The sequence below is a fragment of the Lutjanus erythropterus genome, chromosome 16 (genome assembly GCF_056507025.1).
Source record: "Lutjanus erythropterus isolate fLutEry1 chromosome 16, fLutEry1.hap2, whole genome shotgun sequence".
Taxonomy (NCBI): Eukaryota; Metazoa; Chordata; class Actinopteri; order Lutjaniformes; family Lutjanidae; genus Lutjanus; species Lutjanus erythropterus.
Window position 1 is genome coordinate 12,582,676 of NC_139332.1, and position 22,077 is coordinate 12,604,752.

At 41.0% G+C, this 22,077-nt stretch overlaps 1 protein-coding gene across 1 annotated transcript in view; it reads right to left on the minus strand.

The window, feature by feature from the left end:
- dlgap3 (discs, large (Drosophila) homolog-associated protein 3) overlaps nucleotides 1–22,077 on the minus strand; it is a 162,353-nt gene that overhangs the window by 7,745 nt on the left and 132,531 nt on the right. The window contains exons 3-6 of the mRNA XM_084739701.1: nucleotides 12,340–13,499; nucleotides 4,660–4,874; nucleotides 2,520–2,622; nucleotides 2,134–2,350 (exon numbers count right to left, since the gene is read on the minus strand). Of these exons, the coding sequence (XP_084595827.1) occupies nucleotides 2,134–2,350; nucleotides 2,520–2,622; nucleotides 4,660–4,874; nucleotides 12,340–13,398 (1,594 nt within the window). The 5' untranslated portion in view covers nucleotides 13,399–13,499. The remainder of the gene's footprint in view (nucleotides 1–2,133; nucleotides 2,351–2,519; nucleotides 2,623–4,659; nucleotides 4,875–12,339; nucleotides 13,500–22,077) is intronic.

The window sequence follows — 22,077 nt, forward strand, 5'->3', positions numbered from 1 at the left end:
TAACAGAGTTTTAGGCTAATCAATATGGAGATTCTTACTTCCCAAAAATAAATAAATAAATAAATAAACAAATAGATAGATAGATAGATAGATAGATAGATAGATAGATAGATAGATAGATAGATAGATAGATAGATAGATAGATAGATAGATAGATAGATAGATAGATAGATAGATAGATAGGAAACAAATTTGAGTGCTGTCAGGAACTAGAAAGTATAAAAGTGGAGTAAAGCCATTATCTTTCCAGTGCTCTATATTCCTTAACAAAATGTTACACTGTTTTCTAGCTAACTAAAAAGAAAAAAAAAACATATTGTTTGCTAACTGGATAAAAACCACAGGAACTCCTGTCATATTGTTATATTGTTTGCTGGCTAGCTAAAAACTAAAAAAGCTGAAATGTTATAATGTTTACTAGCTAGCTAAAAGGTTAAAAAACATATTTTGTGCTAGCAAGCAAAAAACATTAGATTGTTTGCTAGCTAGATAAAATATTAATATTAACAAAACATATTGTTTCCTAGTTATCCACACACACACACACACACACACACACACACACACACACACACACACACACACACACACACACACACACACACAGTTTATTTTATTTTATTTTCAGTGAATAAAGGATCAAACTTTAATGCACATCTTCATCACCAGCCAGCCAACTATGGCATGCATGTATGGAGGTGTGTGTCTTTGAGTGTGTGTGTGTAGTGTGGGCATGTGTGTTTGTGGTTGATGCATACAACACTTCACAGAACTTTAATAAATATCGGACGGGGGATTATCTGGTCTAAGCCTAGAAATTGGAGTACTGTAAGGCACTAGAGTGGCTGTGCAGTCTGTACAAACATACATAACCAAATATAGGCACCAACACACACTCTATTAAGCAGATTATTTTCATTTTATTTTGCTAATTTAATGGTCTGCCTCTGAAGAACGAGTGAGAGCTGCTGTGACATTCAGTACACACCCACTGAGCCACAGAGAGCGAGAGGAAGGGCAGAATATTTCTAAATCTGACACAGTGAATTGAGGATTTATTTCAAACAAAACAATGCTAGTCATTGCTGTAGCAAGTTAACTAAGATGGTTTGAGTTTTATTTAGTTTCTTTGGTTGTCGGTTGAGAAGTTTAAATTTAATTTTAATTTCTTAATTTTAAGCTAGTGTAAAGGTTTGGTACAAGATAACTTGAGGTTAAGCCATAATTTAATCAGGCTAAAAATGAATCCATGTTGGTGCAGTTTATTTGATTTATTTATTTGTTAATTTCGTGGATGCAGCAAACCTTTGTAGTGTATGTGGTGTAGCTAGCTCACCACTCGCACACATCTCCCTGCTGAATTTATCAGCCATTGCTGGCCTGACAGTTGCCAGTTAAAAAATCTTTAAATATCACTCAACTCTACACTATCGTCCTGCTTACTGGAATTGGGAACATGATTGCAAAGATAAACCAAAAAAAGAAATCAGGAAAAAAAAACACAAATGCACAAGAACAGATGTTTCAAACAAAGAGTGATATAGGGTAAGAAAGCAAAAGAGTGAGACTACAGCAGGAAATGACATACTACAGACAGACAGACAGAGAGGGAGAAAAGCAGCTGGAGACAGTAAGCTATCATCATAATCATGAGCAGTCCTGTACCTATTACTGAGCCAGAGAAACCTGCGATCACACAGGGGAGGGTGACAGGAGAGATGAGATACAGAGACAAGACGGAGATGACAGAGAACAAAGAGCATGCACAATAACATAACACACAAGGCGATGCTTATAGCACAGACGCATATACACAAACACAAAGAAAGCAGCTGCTGCAGAGGAGAAGAAGCGTGAAAACAGTCAGATCATAGAAGGAATAGAAAAGAAAAAAGGTTAAGAATTAAAAATGGATGCACTCATTGCATGCAGCTGCGCAATAAGTGTGTGTGCAGTTTATGGATGTGTGTGTGTGTGAGTTTGCAAACTTGTTTTGTTGAGGTAAACAGACACAAGCTGTCATAAAATTCCTTCTCCTACTGGCTGTCCTACTGTGTCTCCCACCAGGCTGCCACCGCATTAAAGACAACCGCACGTCCTTCAAACTCCCACACAGACACCGCAGACACTCACCGGCCCCGCCTTTGATGCTTCCCTGGGGGCCCGACATGGAGAAGACAGAGAGGCAGTCGTCGTCCTGGGAGCAGCCGGCCTGGATGGCGCGGACGTAGCTGTGGCTGCGGGTGCGGAACACGCCTGGAAGATCCAGAGCCTCGACGGCTTGAGACTCCACCTCTCCGAACATGGTCTCACACACCGCCTCAAACTGACGGTTCAACGTGTCCCCCAGCTGGAGGACAAGAGGGACATAGTGTTGTAGTCAAGACTCCTGTCACTTGTTCCAAAAAGGTTCTTCCTGGTGACAAGCTGAAGAACCCTTTGCGCTTCTAGTTAGCACTTTAATTTCTATGAGTGTAACAAATGTATAATTCACACAAGTAAACACCATTATTTGTTACCTGTGAGCTGGTCAGTGAGCGGGTGTAGCTGCGAGAGCGGGTGTGGGTTTTGGGTGTAGTTCGGCTGTTGGGGTAGGAGTCTGTACACTGCTTACATGAGTACCTGAATGACACAAATCATACACACAATCAGCTTTACTGCTGACTAATAAATACAGTACAGCTATTTCTTATTTACCTGATACTAAATTCTGGATGTAAAATCTCCTGCCATGCCATTTTTGTCAAAAACTCATGTTTGTTTCGCTCAGCGACACACAGAACACCACATGTATCAAATGAAATGTCACTGAGTCAGGCTCTCTAACTGTGCCAGCTGGAGTCATTTTGAGTGTACTGCTGCGTCCTTATGTCAAATGCCCCAAAAAAAAGAAAAGAAAAAAGAAAGGAATCATATAACTATTGTTTTTTTTTTTTTTTTTATCTTATTTGAAATCAGGTTTTGATTAATGCTTTTTTCATGGTGTTTAGACAAAAATGCAGTTAAATCTGAAAACTCTACACCCAGTAACAAACACCAAGCTCCCAAAGAGTTCACCTATATAAAGACATCCTCTACTCTACATGTTATCAGGACATGAATGCTTAATTTGCTTTAACGCTTTCTATATCTTTTCTTTTAGTGACAATGGGACTGTGCTGTTTATACTAGCATTGTGCAGTAACTGAACATCATCATTTATTATCCCTCCATAATACATCATAATGTGACAAAATCCTGATCTCAAGATAGTGTCATTCATAGCTGTCATCTCAGAATGAGTGATGAATGAAATCTGTCACAGAAAATCTTAAAGGGGGACGCTACCAGTGTTACACCGGTTTACTCAGCCTGTGAAAATGGTAATATAATGCCCACTGTGACTCTGGAGGGAGCTTTTCAAAGTCTGAGAAAATTACCCTGATGATGATTATGATGTATGTAATGTATAGATGTATTTAAGATGAGATGAGAATTGCTCGTCTGGTGCAAACTACAAAAAAAAAACAAATTCTAGCTTCCAGATATACTTCCTGTAGAAGTAAGATGTCACGCAGCCTGTAGCCTTCACATTGTTTCACATATATAAAACCTCCCATGGACTAAAAATTCATAATAGAAGGAGTCATAGTTGACATTGTTTGCAGTTTGAGGTGTCCTGTCCTGTTGTACATATGTCTCTCTTATGATGCTTATGGGGTTAATATATTACATCTGAGGCCTTTACTTGGAGGGTGTAATTAGAAATAATACAAGTTGCATTATTGGAAATGTAGGATTCAGTGTTTTGGGAGTTTTAGGGACCCTCAGCTTTACAGAAGTGCAAATAAATCTTTGAAGTGTCCCCTTTGAATACTTAAAAATATATTAATACATCTACACAATTTCTAATAAAATACACTGTATACATTTTAATCAAAATGGTGAATATGAATTTGAGACGTATTGTAATTATAATTTAATATTACAACACTTTTTGTCCATACTGTCTGCGCCTACTTTGAACCCAGGACCTTAAACTTGTGGTGCAGAACTTTTGTTTCCTCCCTCTGGCACAGTAATTACACAGAACTGTCAACGAGTGCTTATGACCTATGCCTACAGGTGAACTGGCCACCATCTCCCCCTGTCGCCATAAGCACTCTCTTAACAAGGAAAAGCTACACCAGTGGTTATACGTTTGTTCTTTCTTTCAGTTCCCTTTTTCCTTTTCCTTGACAGCAATCTTTTCTCTGAATGTTGAGTTTGATTTATATCTGTCAATCAGAAACTTTTCTTGCGCTCAACAGTTTTTAGTTTTTCTTCTCCTAGGTGCTGTACCTAACTCCATTGCTACGGGTGCTCCCCTTTTCAGACCAGTCATTGCTGGTTGATGTAAAATGCATCACTACTGTAGCACAGGAATGTTGTCATAGACACAAGATTTAAAAAGTCTGGTATCCTGCGAAATACAGAGTTTTACCTAGTAGTGATTAGGCTTAATCAGCATTGTGTGACTGCATTTGGCAAGGGCTTGAATGTAACAGATGTTCATGTATGTAAAATCACTTCAACACCAAAAATGAAAGGAAATAAAGGCATGTATTTCAACATTTCTTGGGCTCAACAATAATATATTAGCATGATAAGCTAATGAGCTCTCCATTTGTGACTTTTGACCTTTGATCCATGCTGATGGATCGTCTGAAGGCGTCCCTCTGGGCGATCAGGGTGGACTTAGGCGAGGCTTTTGGGCTGGTGTCTGAGTCGGCACTGTCATCGTCACCCATAGCCTTGATATAGCTGCCGCTCCGCATGCGACGGCATGGGATCTCCCCTCCGCTGTCCCCTGCCATGCCACCGCCATATCCACCTCCCCAGTCTTCTGATGGGACCTGAGATACAATCACATTCACATGAACATTCACATGGACCCACGTAAGTAAAAAAAGGACCATGGAGGATTAATCTGCAACAACTGTAGTGAGTTTAAGTGTACAACCATGTAGAGTTTATATACTCAACAAAAATATAAACACAACACTTTTGTTTTTGCTCCCATGTTTCATGAGTTGTGTTAAAATCAGTTTTAGTAAGTGCTGATTAAACAACATGATTACTGTACAGGTGTGTCTTGAACTGGCCACGACAAAAGGCCTTTTATTGTGCAGTTTTATCTTGAAAAAAGGAGATTGAACTATGGCTGTTTCACACTGGACTACATATACTTTTTTCCCCAGGAGGGCAAAGTCATGACCCACTCTATTCTCTCTCTGACTGGGTAATACTTGCTGCCTTAGTTGGTTGGATTGGTTAGGCTGGTTAGGTTAAAGCATCAGGACTGTTTTTTCTGGGCCAGTCTTGGCTTTGCCCTCCTGGAAAAAAAAATGTTATCTGTAGCCTTATGTGAAATAACTACAGATCGGTGCCTAGAAAAGGTTCTGCTAATTTTAGAAACTGCCTTTTATTGTGACCAGTCCAAAGCACATTTAGTAGGCACAGAACTATGGTTATTTCATAGGGCTACAGGTATCATTTTTTTCCCAGGAGGGCAAAGTCTTGACCTGTCATCCTCTGATCCTGATTGGCTTACCCTAATATTGTTACCCTAACCCTAACCAATCACTCCTTCCCAAGTACTGGGAAAGTGATGAGGGTAGCCTTGAAGTAAGCTGAGCAGGCTAATATTAAACTAATGCTAATGTTAAGCTAATGCTAGCATTGTACCTTTACAACACTGGCTCCTGTGTTACTGTATCCCTTTCAGAAGCTTCTTCTTACTAATATGGATTTTAATAAATTTTGTTTTGTTTTTAAGTTTGAGAGAAACAAACCTCTTTGTGCACATCTTTTATTTCAACTCATGATAAATGGGAGCAAAAACAAAAGTGTTGCATTTGTATTTTTGTTGAGTGTACATGGTCATACTTGGTTTTAGTAAGCTCTATTATAAATGGGTTAAACAAATGAGTTAAAAGTAAGTATGCATTCTTCTTCTACACCTACTGTTAAGGGAAAAATAAATGTGACTTAATTAGTGTTGAGATATTGAAGATGTTTTCACTGCACTGTTGGCAGCTTCTTCCCAATATCTGTTATTAAAGTCAAAGACTTCTCAAAACAGAAATATATTTCATCTGTGAAAAATATTTCACACCTCGAACGGAAGGAAAGGGATGAATCAGACACACAGTCATGGCACACGTGCACCCGCTGTAAAACCAACGCACCAACAGATAGCTCAAGCATGCTCATGCACACGATGAGAGCACACACACACACACACACGTGCACATGTATGCATACATGGGAGATGACGTTAAAGAAAGAGAGAAAGGGACAAAGGGACTTACAGAAAGAGAGAAACTCTGACAGCTGGAGAAACACTGACACAGAGAAGGAAAAACAGCGTAAGCTAGAAGCCGACAAACAGAGAGCAAATAAACACAATAGACAAAAAAGGCAGGTAGACAAGCAGAGTGGACGGACAGACGAAATGTAGGCAGACAGACAGGAGAGGTGGCAGACAGGGAGACAGACAGACGTACGGTGCAGGGGTGACAAAAAGAGGAACAGAGAAGCTGAGACTTAAGCGGGCAGAAAGCAGGAAGACAGATGGGCAGAGGAATGAGGAAAACAAAATGAAAAATTCACACAGGAGCACAGTCAAGACAAGAAACTGAGAAGGAAGACGTCATACAGAACTGATAAGCAGTAATGAAATGAAACAAAAAAATTTACATTGACAAGTTCCCACTGTGGCCGTCATGTAAAACGAATGAGTCTTCATAACTAAGTCAGAATGCTTTCATAACGTTCATAATGTTGCCCCTCTCTGGACTGTTGCTGTAGTTTGTGTGAAATATTTTCTGGCATATTCATATGAGGTGACTTGTTTGTAAAATGTGGTAATATTTTTTTTTAGATTCGATCAAATACACTGACTTTCCTGCCTGAAAATACAAAAAAATCTGTGATCTGTGAGGAATGTGACCAATGAAAGTGAGAGCTGGGCAGTACATGAATATTAATGTCCTACTATTATTCTGAATATGATAAAATTGTGACGATAAAATTTCATATTTGATATGGGTGGGAACCAGAGGAGCTAATATGCTAACTCATTCTGGGTTTGCATCCCTGCAACACTCTATTCACTTTTAGCTTTGTTTTGATTTTGATGAACTCCTGAGAAAAATATGTGGCCTTTTGTCTTGCTATCTGTTCGACTTTCTTCACCAGCTCGTTGCAGGTTGCATACTGTCCGTTCATCTGAGCTCTGCTTTCTTTTTTCTTTTTTTGCAGAAAAAAAAGCAACCTGCTACAGCTGGAAATTGGTTTGATGTGAGTTTGTTGGCCAGCAAACCAAAACAATGAGCCTTGAAGAAGCTAAAAAGTAGTGTAGAGCTGCCAGGACCTGCAGAATTATGTGAATGCATATTACATGGTCGTTTGATCCATTATTAATATAAAAATATTGACAAATGCACATTTAATTTACTTAGCATCTTAGAACATGAGGATAACTATCAACCTTGTACAATGAATTTTATTATGGTGGAGGACCACTCAGTTGGATATGTAAATAGGTGTGTGTGCATGTGTGTAAACATGTGTGTGTGTGTGTGTACCATCTAATCCCACTCCTCTTCCAGTATTATGAAAGCATTGCACCATCTAACAGGAAGCAACAGTAGCTGCTTGTGCTGAAAGACCCCTCGATCTTTCAGTTTTGCAAATGCTGTGAGGTGTATAGTCTCACATAAGCATGTGACCAAATGAAAACACCTACACACATTGACTGACGCACACACACACACACACACACACACACACACACACACACACAGTCAGTGCCCCGGGGTTTTGGCATCCAGTTGAGTGTGTGTTTTTAAGGTCATCACTTAAAAGATGATTCAGCCTAATCTCCCGATCCCCCTGGCCTTCTACTATCTCTCTCATTTTCTCCTCCTGCTCTTTCTCTCCTCCTCTCGCCGTGCCCCTTGGCTACCATCACCTCCTTTATCTCTTTTCTATCCCTGAGCTTGCTCTGCTATCTCCGCATCCCTCCACCTTGCTCTTTTCCCCTGCGATCTTTGTCTCTCTTGCTCTCTCTGCCACCGTTTCTGTCTTCATTTCACTCTTGCTCCATATTCTCATATTTTTTTTATCGTCCCTTATCTATCAGACACAGGCCGAGGGAAGGGGAGAAGCTTAGGGAACGGAGAGCGCCGGGCTCTGATGTCACACATCGTGATTGTCGTTGACACCATGGGAGAAAACCTTGCACATGTCCTTTTGCCTCTGACCACGATAATTCAGACTTGAGAAAATTCACTCATTTTTGTTCCTTTCATTTTCACTTCAAGCTGCTTCATTTTTTTTTCTTGCTTTTATACAGCAAACTTGAGTGATGACCTGTGGACTTGTAGGTATAAGCTTGTACATACATGTAAATCTCCCCTATACCAAAAAAACTTTGTGACTTGAAGACATTTATATCCATAATTTTGAGATGATCCTTAATGTTTGCAAAGCGAACGAAAAAAGCATTAATTTGGGGTCAGTCGAACCGACAAACCTGATGATCAAATGGGAATACTTTTCTTTTCTCTCCTATGTTCTTATCCTGTCAGGTTATTTACATGGCTCATGTCCTTGATTGAACAGCAACACAAATCTGAACAGACTTAAGCTGTAGAAGAAGGATAAAATTAGAAGTGTGCCAAGAAAGACTGTTCTCCTCCATTTTTCTTCAGTTTGTGGCACATGGACACTGAAGTTTTTAATGTAATGCCCCAAACATTTGTCTGCAAACTCCCAAAAATAGAATGTAACTTAATAAGACTGTTTTGTTTAGTTGTCTGACTCAGCAGTATTTTAGCCACATGTGACAGTAAATGACTCACTTGACCTAAATGTTACATTAACTGACATTTTTACTATTTAGAGTTGAATTAACTGTTAATGGTTTAAACTTGTCATCAGGGTATAAGAACTAGATTTCTTACATGAAAAATACTGCTGTTTTCATTAAAAATTCAAATACAAGTATACTTCAATTAAGTATACTTCAATTTGTCTGCTTCTATTTTTGCTTGTAGAAATTCTGCAAGTTGAGTGTTGTCCCGTACATTACTTTGCCCAGCGTATTGGGTTGACTGCACTAACCAGCATGCCGGGTCAAAAAAAAAAAAAACTCAAGTGTTGGATCAGTGGAAGAGGGAAATGGTTTGTACAACTCAATATGTTACGTCCCCCCAAAAAACAACGTTGCATTGGGTTACTTTGTTGGGTAGTGCAATCAACCCAACCCAGAATGCTGGATAGTTTTAATTCTTTACTGGGTTAGGGTAACTCATAGTGTAAGTTTTATCTTTTCATACGACTATAAGCAGTTTTTCCTTGGCTATTATAAGTCATATGTACATTACTTTACTGCAGACCAAGTTCCACAGTGTCTCACTTGACTTTTTCCAATCTTTTACGCTTTCCATTCATTTCTACGTACTGAACAATATTCAACTTGCAAAATTCCAAAACCAATAATAAAAGCAGACAAGCTGAATTATATTTCCTTTTGATTATACAACCCCAACACAGCTTTTTTTTGACCCAATATATTAGGTTGTAAAATCCAACCCATCATGCTAGGACAAAAAAAAAATCCAATGCTGGGTTACTTTTACTGGTGACCCACCGCATAAAGCTGGTGGCCTTTTTTCACGCCTCCCCTCAGAGAGCCTGAGTCCTCCAGTGTTTTGTGTTGTACTGTGAGTATTTGGGTGCATGCTAGACTAAAGGTTGTGAGAACACTGTCAGCATAACCTTTTTGTCAAGTGAAGGATCTCAAAATGCAACTGGTTGAGTTTCTGACATTTTCTTGAGGAAAGGAGAAAAATCATCTAAATTTAAAATGTTACACCTGCAAACCTGCAAAAATGTTTTCTGCCACCTGTGAGAAGCAGAAAGGAGGAAAATAATTTCTGTTAGCGATTTTACACAACCAGCAGATCCAAGCATCCCGCATCATAAACATTCATTTGGATGCAGTTTCTGGCCACATCATGACTATATTTACTCTCCTTTTAGCTCAGTTTTTATGTTGCCACCTGAGGGACCTATCCAGTTCTTTAGCTGCTAAATGCTCAACATATGTTCACCAGCTATATGCTAATGGTGTCGTGTTAGTGTTATTGGTGGTATAAAAATGTTTTATAGCCACTTTAAAGTTTAAAGTTGTTGAATATATGATATCTAGTCTTTACACACTTTGCTTCCAGAGAGCAACGCTTCATTTTGGAGCTGTTGCTTCAATGTGGCACCTGTGCTGAAGTTGTCCTGAGGTTTAGTACTGGTGGAGAGGACTTAAACAGCTTTATATCTGCAGCTCCAGAAAGGACCGCTCTGAAGCGACAGATCAATCTGGCCAACTTCAGCACATCTAAGCTCAGCACAAAAATTCCCTCCACATGTTATCTGTCCCCTTCTCTCAAAACTGCAAGTGACGCCGGGAGATATGAGAAAAGCTGCAGCGGGGAAGTTCATGTCGCGTCCTGAGGTGTGAATGTGACGGTAGCCTAAGGCACGGAGGCAAATTGTGTTGGGGTTTGTCCTTTGAAAACACTAACACACATGACCCTGCTCTCTCGGTCTCTTCTATCAGCAGACCTCAGCTGTGTCTAAAGGATGAGAGTTGGAAAAACACCAGGGACTCCTGTGGCTACCTGCTGTTTCCGTAGAAACACAGCCTGCATGGCAGCTCTACCTCAGCACAGCTGGAGGTTTGTGTGTGCGTGTTTGTGCGTTTATGTGTGTGTGTGCTCTTTCAGCTGACTTTGTAGATATGCTGTAAGAGCCATTAGCTTTTCATTTTAGGGAATTTAATATGATAGAAAAGGGCAAAGGAAAAATTGCATGTGTTGGTCTGGAGATAGACCGTGGCGAATGGAACTGAGAGATGCACTATTGGGAGCAACATTAAATAATCTCTGTGTGGGTGACAATCATTGTTTTCTGACTCACAGCAAAATACCAAGACAGTCCAGAAATTTAACCATTTGAACTCTGCACTGCTGCTGTTTTCACTTTTCATGTAATGTTTCTATGAAAAAAAGTGTTTTTTGCCTGTGTGTGAAAAAGGGGTTTTAAGATGCAGCAAATACCTGCACCCCCAGGGAGGTATGAATCATGTTGCAACATTATGCCCTGACAAAAAAAATGTATTGATAAATGTAAAACTATTTTCATTGATTTTCTCTCATTCACTGCAGTTACAATCGTGCTTTCAATAATGCAAACTGGAAGTGTTCGTGTCAGGGTAGTCTCGCATAGCCAGATCTCTCCACAGCTCTCTGGCTGCACACATGCACATTCTGGTATGGAGAAAGAAATCCCTTGCCTTTTTTGGACCTCTTTAATCCAGTAACAAATGTGTTGGGTGAAGCTGAACATAATTTAAAAGGAATATTTCCTACAAGGACCAGTATAAGTGGAGTAAAATTTCATGTGGGTGCAAAAATTAAGTCATGCTATATTAGCTGCTAGTGCTTCCTGTGAGCACAATAATCATCAATGTACAGACAACAATCAAATGGATTAATTCTGAAACAAAATAAAATGTCCATTTGAACAAGTTTGACTACGTTATGACTCAGAGAAGAAGTGAAGTGTTTGATGTAAAACGGTAAAACCGAAGCTACAGGCTAACCTGCATGAGACTCAGTTCAAAGGCCACTTCTTCTGTGTGAGAACACAGCAAAGTCTGTTTTTTTCCTCTGCTGATGCCCCTATATGTTGGAACCATGCAATATTGTTCCTTTAAGCTGAAGGTCAGCACTGAGCAGCAAACCCACATACTGTACACACTAGTGATGTGTGGACCGCAATTACAACCTCAAGCACTGCTTTTAATCATTAACGGTTAACATTCATGTGTGCATTTACGTATGAGGCACAACAGTGCAACTTTTTTGATTATTTAGTCATTATCTTTCCCCTGGAGAGTTTCCTTTCTTCTGATAAGTTTATAAGTTTTCCTGCTCAAATGTACCACCACTACATACATGGAAATGAAATAGAAAACACACACAAATCAATACAACACACAAAAAGAAATCATCTGGAAAGTTCACACTGTTAAAAGGTAATATAGCCTACAGAGACCAGTAGAGGTGCAGGTGCAGGTCTCTACATTGCTCATCTGCGCATCACTTCTTGCGCGCATGCACACACACACACACACACACACACACACACACACACACACACACACACATACACACACACACACACACACACACACACACACACACACACACACACACACACACACTGGTTGACATGCAGGTGTACACAAACCTGCAGGTAGTGGAAGGTCCTCTCCTTCAGCTTACTCTCCACAGGCACCAGGGCTTTGTCGTAGCCTCCTCCCCTGGTGGAGGGGTACACCTCCCTGGCCTGACTCACTGTCATGGCTGACCAGGTGCTCCTTTTCAGGGAGTGGCCATGGTGCCCGTGGTGTGCTCCTCCTTCACTTCCCGCCAGAGCCATGGTGGTACAGGCCATGCACTCCCCAGGCGGCCCACCGCCGCGCTCCTTGGGCCTCTTCATGGTGAGCTCCTGGATGGCTGCATCCAGGCTCTCGTGTCCACTTGGATACCCCCGCCTGCCCCCACCGACCAGGAAGCTGCTGTCGCTGTCTAGGTTGTCGTCAGAGCTCCACCAGCCTGCCGTCCTGCTGCGGTGGCGTCTACCCGATTCGTGCCGTGAATCTCCGCTCTTGCTACGCTCTCGAGATTTGCTCCTCCTGGTAGAGCGAGACTGGTGGCCTGAGTAGTGGCCTCCGCCATCCTCCCCTCCACTCCTGTGGCCTCCTCCTCCTCTCTCGCCACGGTAGTCCCCACCTCCTCTTGTGCCATTGTACTCCCGTTTAGATGGTGCCTCTAGGGAATGGGACTTGGCAAACAGGCGCTGGACAGAGTTGACCAGGTGGCGGATACGTGAGGGGCTCTCACTGCGTTGCTCAGCTCCTCCACTGGTGGTGCGCTGGTACTGCAGCGTGTGGAAACCATCAGGATGAAAGGGCACCTGCTTCTCAAACTGGTCGATCAGGTTCGGGGGAATGCGGTGCATCTTTCCTCCATGACCAGACAGGCACTCCTCGCAAGAGTCAAATGACTGGAGAGGTGGGTGCTGGCTGGGGTGGGAGCGGGGGAAGGTTCCACCTCCAGAGTGGCTATGGGAGTGCGAGTGGGAGTGGGAATGGTGCCTCTCCAGTGCAAGTGCCTCAGCCGGACCTGGAGGGTAATAGTGGCCATCGCTGTGACCCTGGTAGTAGTCCCTGCCCGGGCCGTCACAGTCCTCAGGTGTGCAGTGGCAGGGGCCTCCTCCGCCACCACCAGAGGAATGCTGGGACATGCTACGGCTGACATGATACCCTTTCACAGGCGCCGGGGCGTGGTGGGCCGTCCGGGCCGAAAGGGGGCGCTGTGGGCGTGACAGGGCTGCACCGGTCTCACCTAAATGCACAAAAAAAGCAAACATTAAGGTCCTGTATCCAGGGGTAATTTTGTTGACTTATGTTTTGATCGTAGTCTTTGTCAATGACATTTTTTAACTGACAAAAACAGTATGAATAAATAAAAAAATAAAATATGATAGCAAAATTATGTCAAAATCTATTGACACCTTCATCAACAAATAAAAAGATGAAAATGTTGGAGAGGGACAAGTTGAGGTGAGGTCTCTGTGTGGTTAAGAGGTTAGATGGACAGTTGATCAGTACTGATCTACCTGGATGTCTGCTAGCATGGCCGTCTCATAAACTGTACAAACGTGTCAGTTTTTGGGAGAAAGAGTAGAACAGACAGCAGACTGAAGATAACTGTAAGGAGTTCTCCAAGTCTGTTAAATAACTGAGATTTCTTTCTGTCCTCAGAGGCAGTATATACTTTAATTATGTTGTATTTTTCACCCTGATAAAAACAATCCAACTTTAAAAGCTACCTGGAATAATTAATAATTATAAATAACATCTTGAGATTTAATTTTGTCTTTCTCCTGCCGTCACCATTACCGCTTTTTGTTTGAATGAAAGAGGGAGAGCTTACTTGTGTTTGTTAGTGCGCCTTGACATATTTCTGCTTTTACATCAGTCCCATTTGAGAGGAGCTACTGTGATTGGTTTCCTTTTGTGAGGAACACAGCATGTGACCAATTGCATTTTAGAAAAGAAAAAACAGCAACAGCTGACTTCAATGATGTGCTCAGTCAAAAAGTAACAACAACCTTCCTAGAAATGTAGTGGAGTCAAAAGTACAATATTGTAGTGGAGTGAAAGTCAGAAGTTTCCAAAAAAACAAATACTCAAGTACAGATACTCAAAAAATGTACTTAAGTACAGTACTCAAATAAATGTACTTCGTTACTGTCCACCACTGATTATGACTAAAACTGAATGGCATTTTACTCAGAAGACTAAAACTCAACCAAAATTAGCTGTCAAACACTGCTTATGTGTTGGGAGACAGCAGTGAACACACTGTATCAGTAAAAATATTCATCTTATCAAATAATTAAATCTTGTGTTCAGTCTTGCAATCAGAAATATTTTCCTGTCTCATTACACAGAATAATTGTGAGATGATGAGTAGGTGTTGCTGATCACTGCCAGTCACTCCTCTGTTACCTCGATAGCTGTTACACTTGATTTGTACTGAGGGCTGAACACACCAAAACAGTGATATGATCTTTTAAATATATGAGTCACAGTCAGTTCAGGTATAAATAACTGATTTTGATGTTTATGTGTGAGACACAGAGGTGGGAGGTGCAGCTGAGTGTAATTCACTCTTAGAAATAAAAGTGTTAACTAGAGCCATCAAGGGTTCTTCGGCTTGTCCAATAAGAGAACCCTTTTTGGTTCCTGGTAGAGGTTCTACCTTTCAGAGAGTTCCACCTAGAACCCAACATAAAGCATGATACCTAGCACCATCTGTGAAAGGTTTCACCCAAGACCCCCATGGGAGTTTCTACAAAGAACCATTCTATGGTGTAATGGTTCCACCCAGAACCCTCTGAGGATTCTTTCCAGAACCTTTTTGCCCTCTAAGGTTGCTAATGAGAACCCACCCAAGAACTTCCCAAAAACCTTTTTATATTCTGAGGAGTTCATCTAGAATCCACACAGAGGGTTCTACTAAAAAATCTGTTTATATTCAAAGGGTTTTATCTAGAACACACTCAGGGGGTTATACCAGGAACCATTTAATATTCCAAGGGTTTTTTCTAGTACCCAACCAGGGGGTTCCATCAAGATCATTTTTTTACTTCTAAGGTTTTATCTATAACAGATTAAATGAGTAGGTGTTGCTGATCGCTGTCACAGACCCTTTTTAAATTAAAGAGTTTTATCTAGAACCCACCAAGAGAGTTCTCCTGAGAACCTTTTTATATTATGGTACAAAGATGGAGAAAGACCCATTTTGGAGCCCTTATTTCCAGGAGTGTAGTATGACTTACAAATCAATCACAAGAACAAGAAATAGACTTTGTAGATTGATGTCCAGATTGTTTTGTGTCTTCTGTCAAGCATCCTGCTAAATTGAAAGTGAAAACAATGTATTTTTTTCTTATTCTGATTAACATTTTTATTGATTTTGCACTTCATTTTTTACGCAACCAAAGACAAACAGTGCAATAGTGAGCATTCATCCCGCAGGCTGCAATAAGCGGCCACAGACAGCTCTCTTCTTCTCATTCATCTCAAAGGCTGCTGGGCTGATAAATCAAGAATATTAGCCTTTCTTTCTCTCTCGCGGTGTCTCTTCAGTTTGGGCCTGGCTCTCCCATTTAGTACCTCCCGCTCCTCTCTCCCGTTTATCATTACATTCATCAGCCCAGCACTCCTTGTTGTTGTCTGTCTCTTTCTCCTCCATCCATGCCCACAGGGAGTCTCGGAGCATTCACAAGATTTACAGCTGAGGAAAACAGTGCGCTTATTGATCACCTGCAACCTAATGCGGGGGAGATAGAGAGTGGCGGCAAGCATCCAAGCATATTCACAAGCATCTGTGCTATCAATTACACGGCGAATTCACTGTTTGAGCACCGGCTGAACGATAACATGATTCACAATATCCAGGTGACCAGGCAGAGACCAACTCTGCCATTTGCTTATAGAGGATGGGATCTTCTGCACAAAACAAATGCAGGAAATGAAATCAATACCCCTCACCAAGCCGCAGCAGGGTTGTAGCACAATATACACCTTACACTCTTAGAGGTAAGGGTTCCAAAAGGTGTTTCCTGAAGGGCCACGGATCTACCCTATACCTTTTTTTTTTTTTTTTTTGAAAAAAAGAAAAAGAAAAAGTCAAGGGTTCTTTGTAAGAATAGGGGTTGCATTAACAACCATTTTCATCCACAGTACCCTTTTTGGAAGAAAGAGTTCTTCAAGGATTTCTGAAATCCCCAAAAAAGTAGGTTCTAGATAAAAAGGTTCTAGATAAAAAACCCTTGGAATATAAAAAGGCTCCAGGTAGAACCCCCTGAGTGTGCTCCAGATAAAACCCCTGGAATTTAAAAAGTCTGTTGGTAGAACCCCCAGGGTGGGTTCTAGATAAAACACTTGGAATATAAGAGGGTTCTTGGTTGAATCCCCTAAGTGTATTCAAGATAAAACCTTTAGAATACAAAAAGGTTCTGGGTGGGAACCTGGGTGGATTCTTATTGGCACCCTCAGAAAGTGGAATGGTTCGGGATAGAACCATTCACAGATGGTTCTCCATATAACCTTTTATGTTGGATTTGAGGTAGAACTCTTTGAAGGGGTTCCAAGTGAAACATTTAGAAAAGGTTCTACCAGGAACCAAAAAGGATTTTCCTTTACCTCTATGGTACTAGTTAGCACTTTTATTTCTAAGAGTGTATCACCCACACACTCTGGTCGCTGTAAGTAAAAGTAAACAGACTGGAACTGGATCTTCGTGTTGTTTTTCTTCCAGTACAGGGATAACAACCAAGATTACATCCCAAATGTGGTAATCATGTGTTTTATTGGACTGGCATTAATTGCTGTTGCTGTAATCACATCGTCTATTAACCACGCTCTCCACTCACTATATAATGAATCACGGGCACAAAGCCTCTTTATAATGCACACGAGCATTTCCCGTCATTTCTAGATTTGATTAAATTGAGATGAAATCGCTCAGTGAGAGTCAGAATCGAGCTGCTCGGCTGGATGGGATTCACTGAGCTCCTGTGAGTGTGTCTGCGCTCGTGTTTGTCGGCTTTCACACAGAGATGAGAGATAGGGGACAGATGCTGGGATAATCATTAAATAGAGCGTGGCCTGTTTGCCTTGATTGGCTGAATGAGAGCTGCCACCCAGGAAGCTCACCCACAGCCAGCCGTGTCATTGGTGTAGCCGTGACGACGGGCCTCTCCGAGTCAACATCCCACCGTGGACAGATTTTAGACAGCCGTGGCACCTGGGCGGACGGGGCCACCTCCAGGATTGAGGCACACTTTATCCAGAAGCGCACAAAAGTTGACAATGTGTCTCCTAGCAACACCAAGTATCATGGGAAGCCCACCCAGACTTCTTAAGTTTAGAAACAGTTTTCTTAAAGGGGAAGTACTGTGCTAATTTCCAGCTCTATATTTTTATTCTGGGACTTCACTATAACGGCTTTGTATGATTCACAAAAACATCCATATTTATTTATTGTGACTCAGTGAATGTAGACTGTGGGTATAAGCCTGCCACTGGTCACTTTGTCAAAGTTCCTGTCCTTATGGGAAACAACAACAAACCTCTGAGCTAGCACCCTACACAGTGAAAATGGGAAGTCAGCACCTGGTCACCAATGGTACAAACATAAACAATCTAGCAGCTGTTAGCTAGATTTAGCTTTTGTGATTGGTTGAAAGAATTACAAACACTGCACCACAACAACACCACGAGGGTGAAGTGTTGGGTGCCAGACCTCACTAATTACTGTACAAAGGCACAAATTTATGGAATGACTTTGTTGAATCTGAATTATATTTTATGGAGGAAATATTTTCATGTTTTCACTGCAATATCCTCCAGCTGCTCTGCCACATCTTTTGGCTACTTTCAGGTCTTCTGTTGTTAGCCTCTATTTTAGCTGGCTAGCTAGCTCAGAGATAGGTCTAGCTATGTGAGACTACAGAAGCCAGTGCCTCCAAGCACTGTCATAACACAAAACGTTACAGCTTTATTCACTGATTTTGATGAAACTGGCAAAAATATTTTCTGTTTTTCTCTCTGGTGTCCTGGAGTTTCAAAGCTTTACCTGTTATTAGATTCTTTAGCTAAACACTAACTGCTAGTTAGATAAGTCATGCAGCTGTTGACTGCCTGGACTGCACGGCCCACTAGAAGTAGCCGTTAGCTAACTAGCAAGGATACTTGTCCATCAGAAAATCACAGTTGAGCAGCTGCAGGACAGCAAAGGGGAAAAAACATAGAATGTATAACTCTGAAAGAGCCCTTCCTGTGAGACATACTGAACGTGAACATAGTCCTTAGCAGAATGATCTAATTAAGACAGTCTGGTGGGTGGACATGCTGTTCATCATGTAATGGACTTAATGTTAACTTAACATCGAATGTAGAAAAAAAAAATGTTGGAAACACTGCATTGAGAACAGACTGAAAACTGAGCATTTTGCTTATGTTGAATATGAACATCCTACACTGTGACATTACATGAATGACAACTATAAGGAAAAGCATAATATGCTTTCCTTTTCCTTTAACTATGTCCAAAAAGTGATCAGAATTTCAGTTTGGTTCTAAAATTTTTATAACGTGTGAGAAAAGCAAGACACAAGACGGAGAGAGAGTGAGAGAGAGAGATGGATATTTTTTGCAGTGTGCTGTACTCGCATGTGTGTGTCCCTGTGTATGAAAAGACAGCAAAGTGAGCAGCGCCGCTCTGCCTGGAGGAGTAAATTAAACCATGTTCTGTTTATTATGAAGTCTTTGGCTTTGGAGCAGGCTGCTGGCTAGGAGCTGTCAGTCACAGTGACACGCACGCACACGCCCCAATGTGTGGTTGCGTGTGCACGTTAAAATGGCACCCGTGTGCAGACAGACAACTAAAATGATAGAGAGGTAGAGAAGATGCAGCCAAATGTTGGCTGTCTCTTTCCTTAATTTCCTTCCCTCCATCCACCTCTACACATACCTCCCTCTCCTTTCAGTCTCTTCTTCTGACCTACTTCTATCCATCCTCCAGTCATGTCGCTTCCTCCCTATGCTCTCCTCCTTTCTTTGTTTTCTCTTCTCTTATTTTTTCAACCTGTCAGTCCGTCTGGCTCTGTGCCTGTCGACATTTCTCTGTGTTGAGCTAATTGCAAAGTTTCCTTCCACTTTTCACCTCTTGGTCTCTACTGATCTCTCATCTGCTAGTGTTCTCTCTTTTTCATTTCTTGTTAGATAACTGACCATTCTTAAGTCCTGCCCCTTTACGAACCTTGGTCAACTTTCTTCTTCTGTTTCCTGAACTCAGATATGATATGTGTTATGCTAGACTATGTAGAAAAGAAAAACAGATTTTGAAGATGTTTAAAAGATTCTGATGGGGCAAAAGCGACATATAATCACATCTTAAGTTACCTTATTAAAAAAACACTTGCTAAGTAGTAGCTAGACGCCTGTAAAACGGCTAAAAGTACACATTAAACTGCAAACAAGGTCAGTTTCCATTATGAAGTTTTGATCCATAGAGGTTTTATATTTGTAAAACTTTCCTTCAGCCAAAACAAGTGATTTAAAAATCTGTAATGTCTCCACAATGTGAAAATCTACGGGCCAAGCAAGAACTTGCAGAACACTGCTGCGCATATTCAGTGGGCCATAAAACCAAGAAGTAATCCCAAAAGCTAGAAATCTTTTTCGGCTCATGCACCAGGCAAGCAACTCTCATTGGACTGAATGGGTGCCATCTTTGTATTCACTATCTAGTTCATTATAACATAACTACATGTTTTGGACTGTTACAAAACACTAGCTAGCTAGCTAGCTAGCTATTGTACATCAGTTGTTAGCTGGCTAGTTACATCTGATAGCTAATGTTAGCAAAACACTAATAACTAGCTACCTAATCTACAGAAATCTTAAGCAAGATAGTTAGTTAGCATTTTGCTAACATTAGCTAACTTAAGATGTGACTATATACAGTGTGTGTTGTTTTTACAGATACTCCAACAACATCTTTTAGCGACCTTCAAAATTTGTTTTTTCTTTTCAACATAGACTAGAACAGAGCATATGTAAGAACAGGAAACAAGAAAGGAGAAAGTTGACCGAGGTTCTACTGGGTACTAAGCTTGCTCAGCCCTTCAGAAGGGTCAGTTGAGGTATTCCAAATTAAAATCAAATTAAAATCTTAACGCACCGCCACTGTTTGATTTTACCCTAGCTGCATCCCTCCCTTCTGTACTCCATGTCTTTCTGTTTTCTCTCTATATTTACATTCCTCTTTGGACGACTTCCCCCTCTTCTCTCTGTGTAGGCAGAAATATTCAGTAGTTGCTCAGTAGGGAGTTGGAGCTGTACAACATGCTGTCATTGTTTAACACTGCTTGGCATCAACGTGATTGTAACAGAGGCTTCAGTCTGGAGCTGTTTCATTTTAAATATTCATGCGATCATGCCAGCTGCTCTGACCCACTTTGCTAACAGCTGAGTCTGCCTGCTTTCTGCCATCGCTCTGAGTTGTGGGTCAAAGGGTGTTTCACTGTAAATTCAACAGCTGAAATACCAGAGAACATACACATATTTTGATATCATTTTACTCACTCAGAGGAATTGTTTTTGTCAGTCTGGAAGCAGGAGAGCTTAAAAATGTCATAATGAAGCTTGCTGGATAGAAGCACCTTGAGCCCAGGACTGTTTAATTAGTTTTAGGTGGCAAGTAAAAAAACCCACTATGAGAAAATTGTTCATTTTTAGCAATAAAGACCTCCGCATCTAAATCCTCTGAAGCAATCAATTTACTGTAAATTTCAGTGTTAATTCAATCAGAGAGGCTTACATCGGTAAGTTCAAAACAACAAAAGAGCACAAGAGCCCAAAAAGAGAAGGCTGTAATTTCAGACATAAATTATAGGAATTAGCAGTTCGTAGGAAACATGGCGTTGCCTTTTACAAATTATGGATTTCTCTGGGTTTAACTATTGGTGAACATATTTAGGGCAATGTCAGTGCAACTCAATCAAATATGTAACACGTCTAGTGATTTTAGACATTTTAATGGGGCAGTTACATTATTTTACATTTTTGGTTGTGGCCACTCTCATCATCACTGTACGGTAAATACAAAACTACAGTTGGCAGCTGGTTAGCTTAACTTAGCTTAAAGACTGGAAACGGGGGGGAAAGGTATCCAGGCCCTGTCCTTAAGTACATAACCTTAAACAAATTATGGTCAACAAAATATATAATAACAACAAGTTGTTTTAGACATCTTAATGTGGCAATGGTACATATTATAGCTTTAATATATATATAACATGTCATAAATTACTACTTAAAATAGGGTTTATCTTGGTACTAGAATGGGAGACAATAGCAGACAATCATTTGGCCAAGGCAGTCACTGTCTTGGCTTTTATTGAAATGGGGTAACACTGTGAGGCAGTGGGTATTGTCTGCCTGAATACAGGCTTTGTTTGACAGCAGATACAATGAACGAAGCTACAGCATGGTCAGGGGCAGATATGTTGACTCATTTGAGGGAACAAGAAGGTGAACTGCACAGAGCCCTTATAGAATTGTAGTCAAACAATGAGAAAGTTTTTCATTAGACTGGATCTGCCCATATGTGCCAGTACAGTAGACTTCAAATAAGCTATTAACCAGTGCAGCTCTGCACACCCATAATGGAGAATGGGACAGACAATAGTGAAGTGTATAAATATGGGAATGGAAACAATAGAGGATTGGCTCAGCTGTGTGCTGGCGTGCACTTCCTTCTTCGTCAGCCAGAGAGACATGCATGCTGGGAAACTGGCAGAAGGGCTGATTTGCTCTTCTCAGCTTTTAGCCATGAATGATCT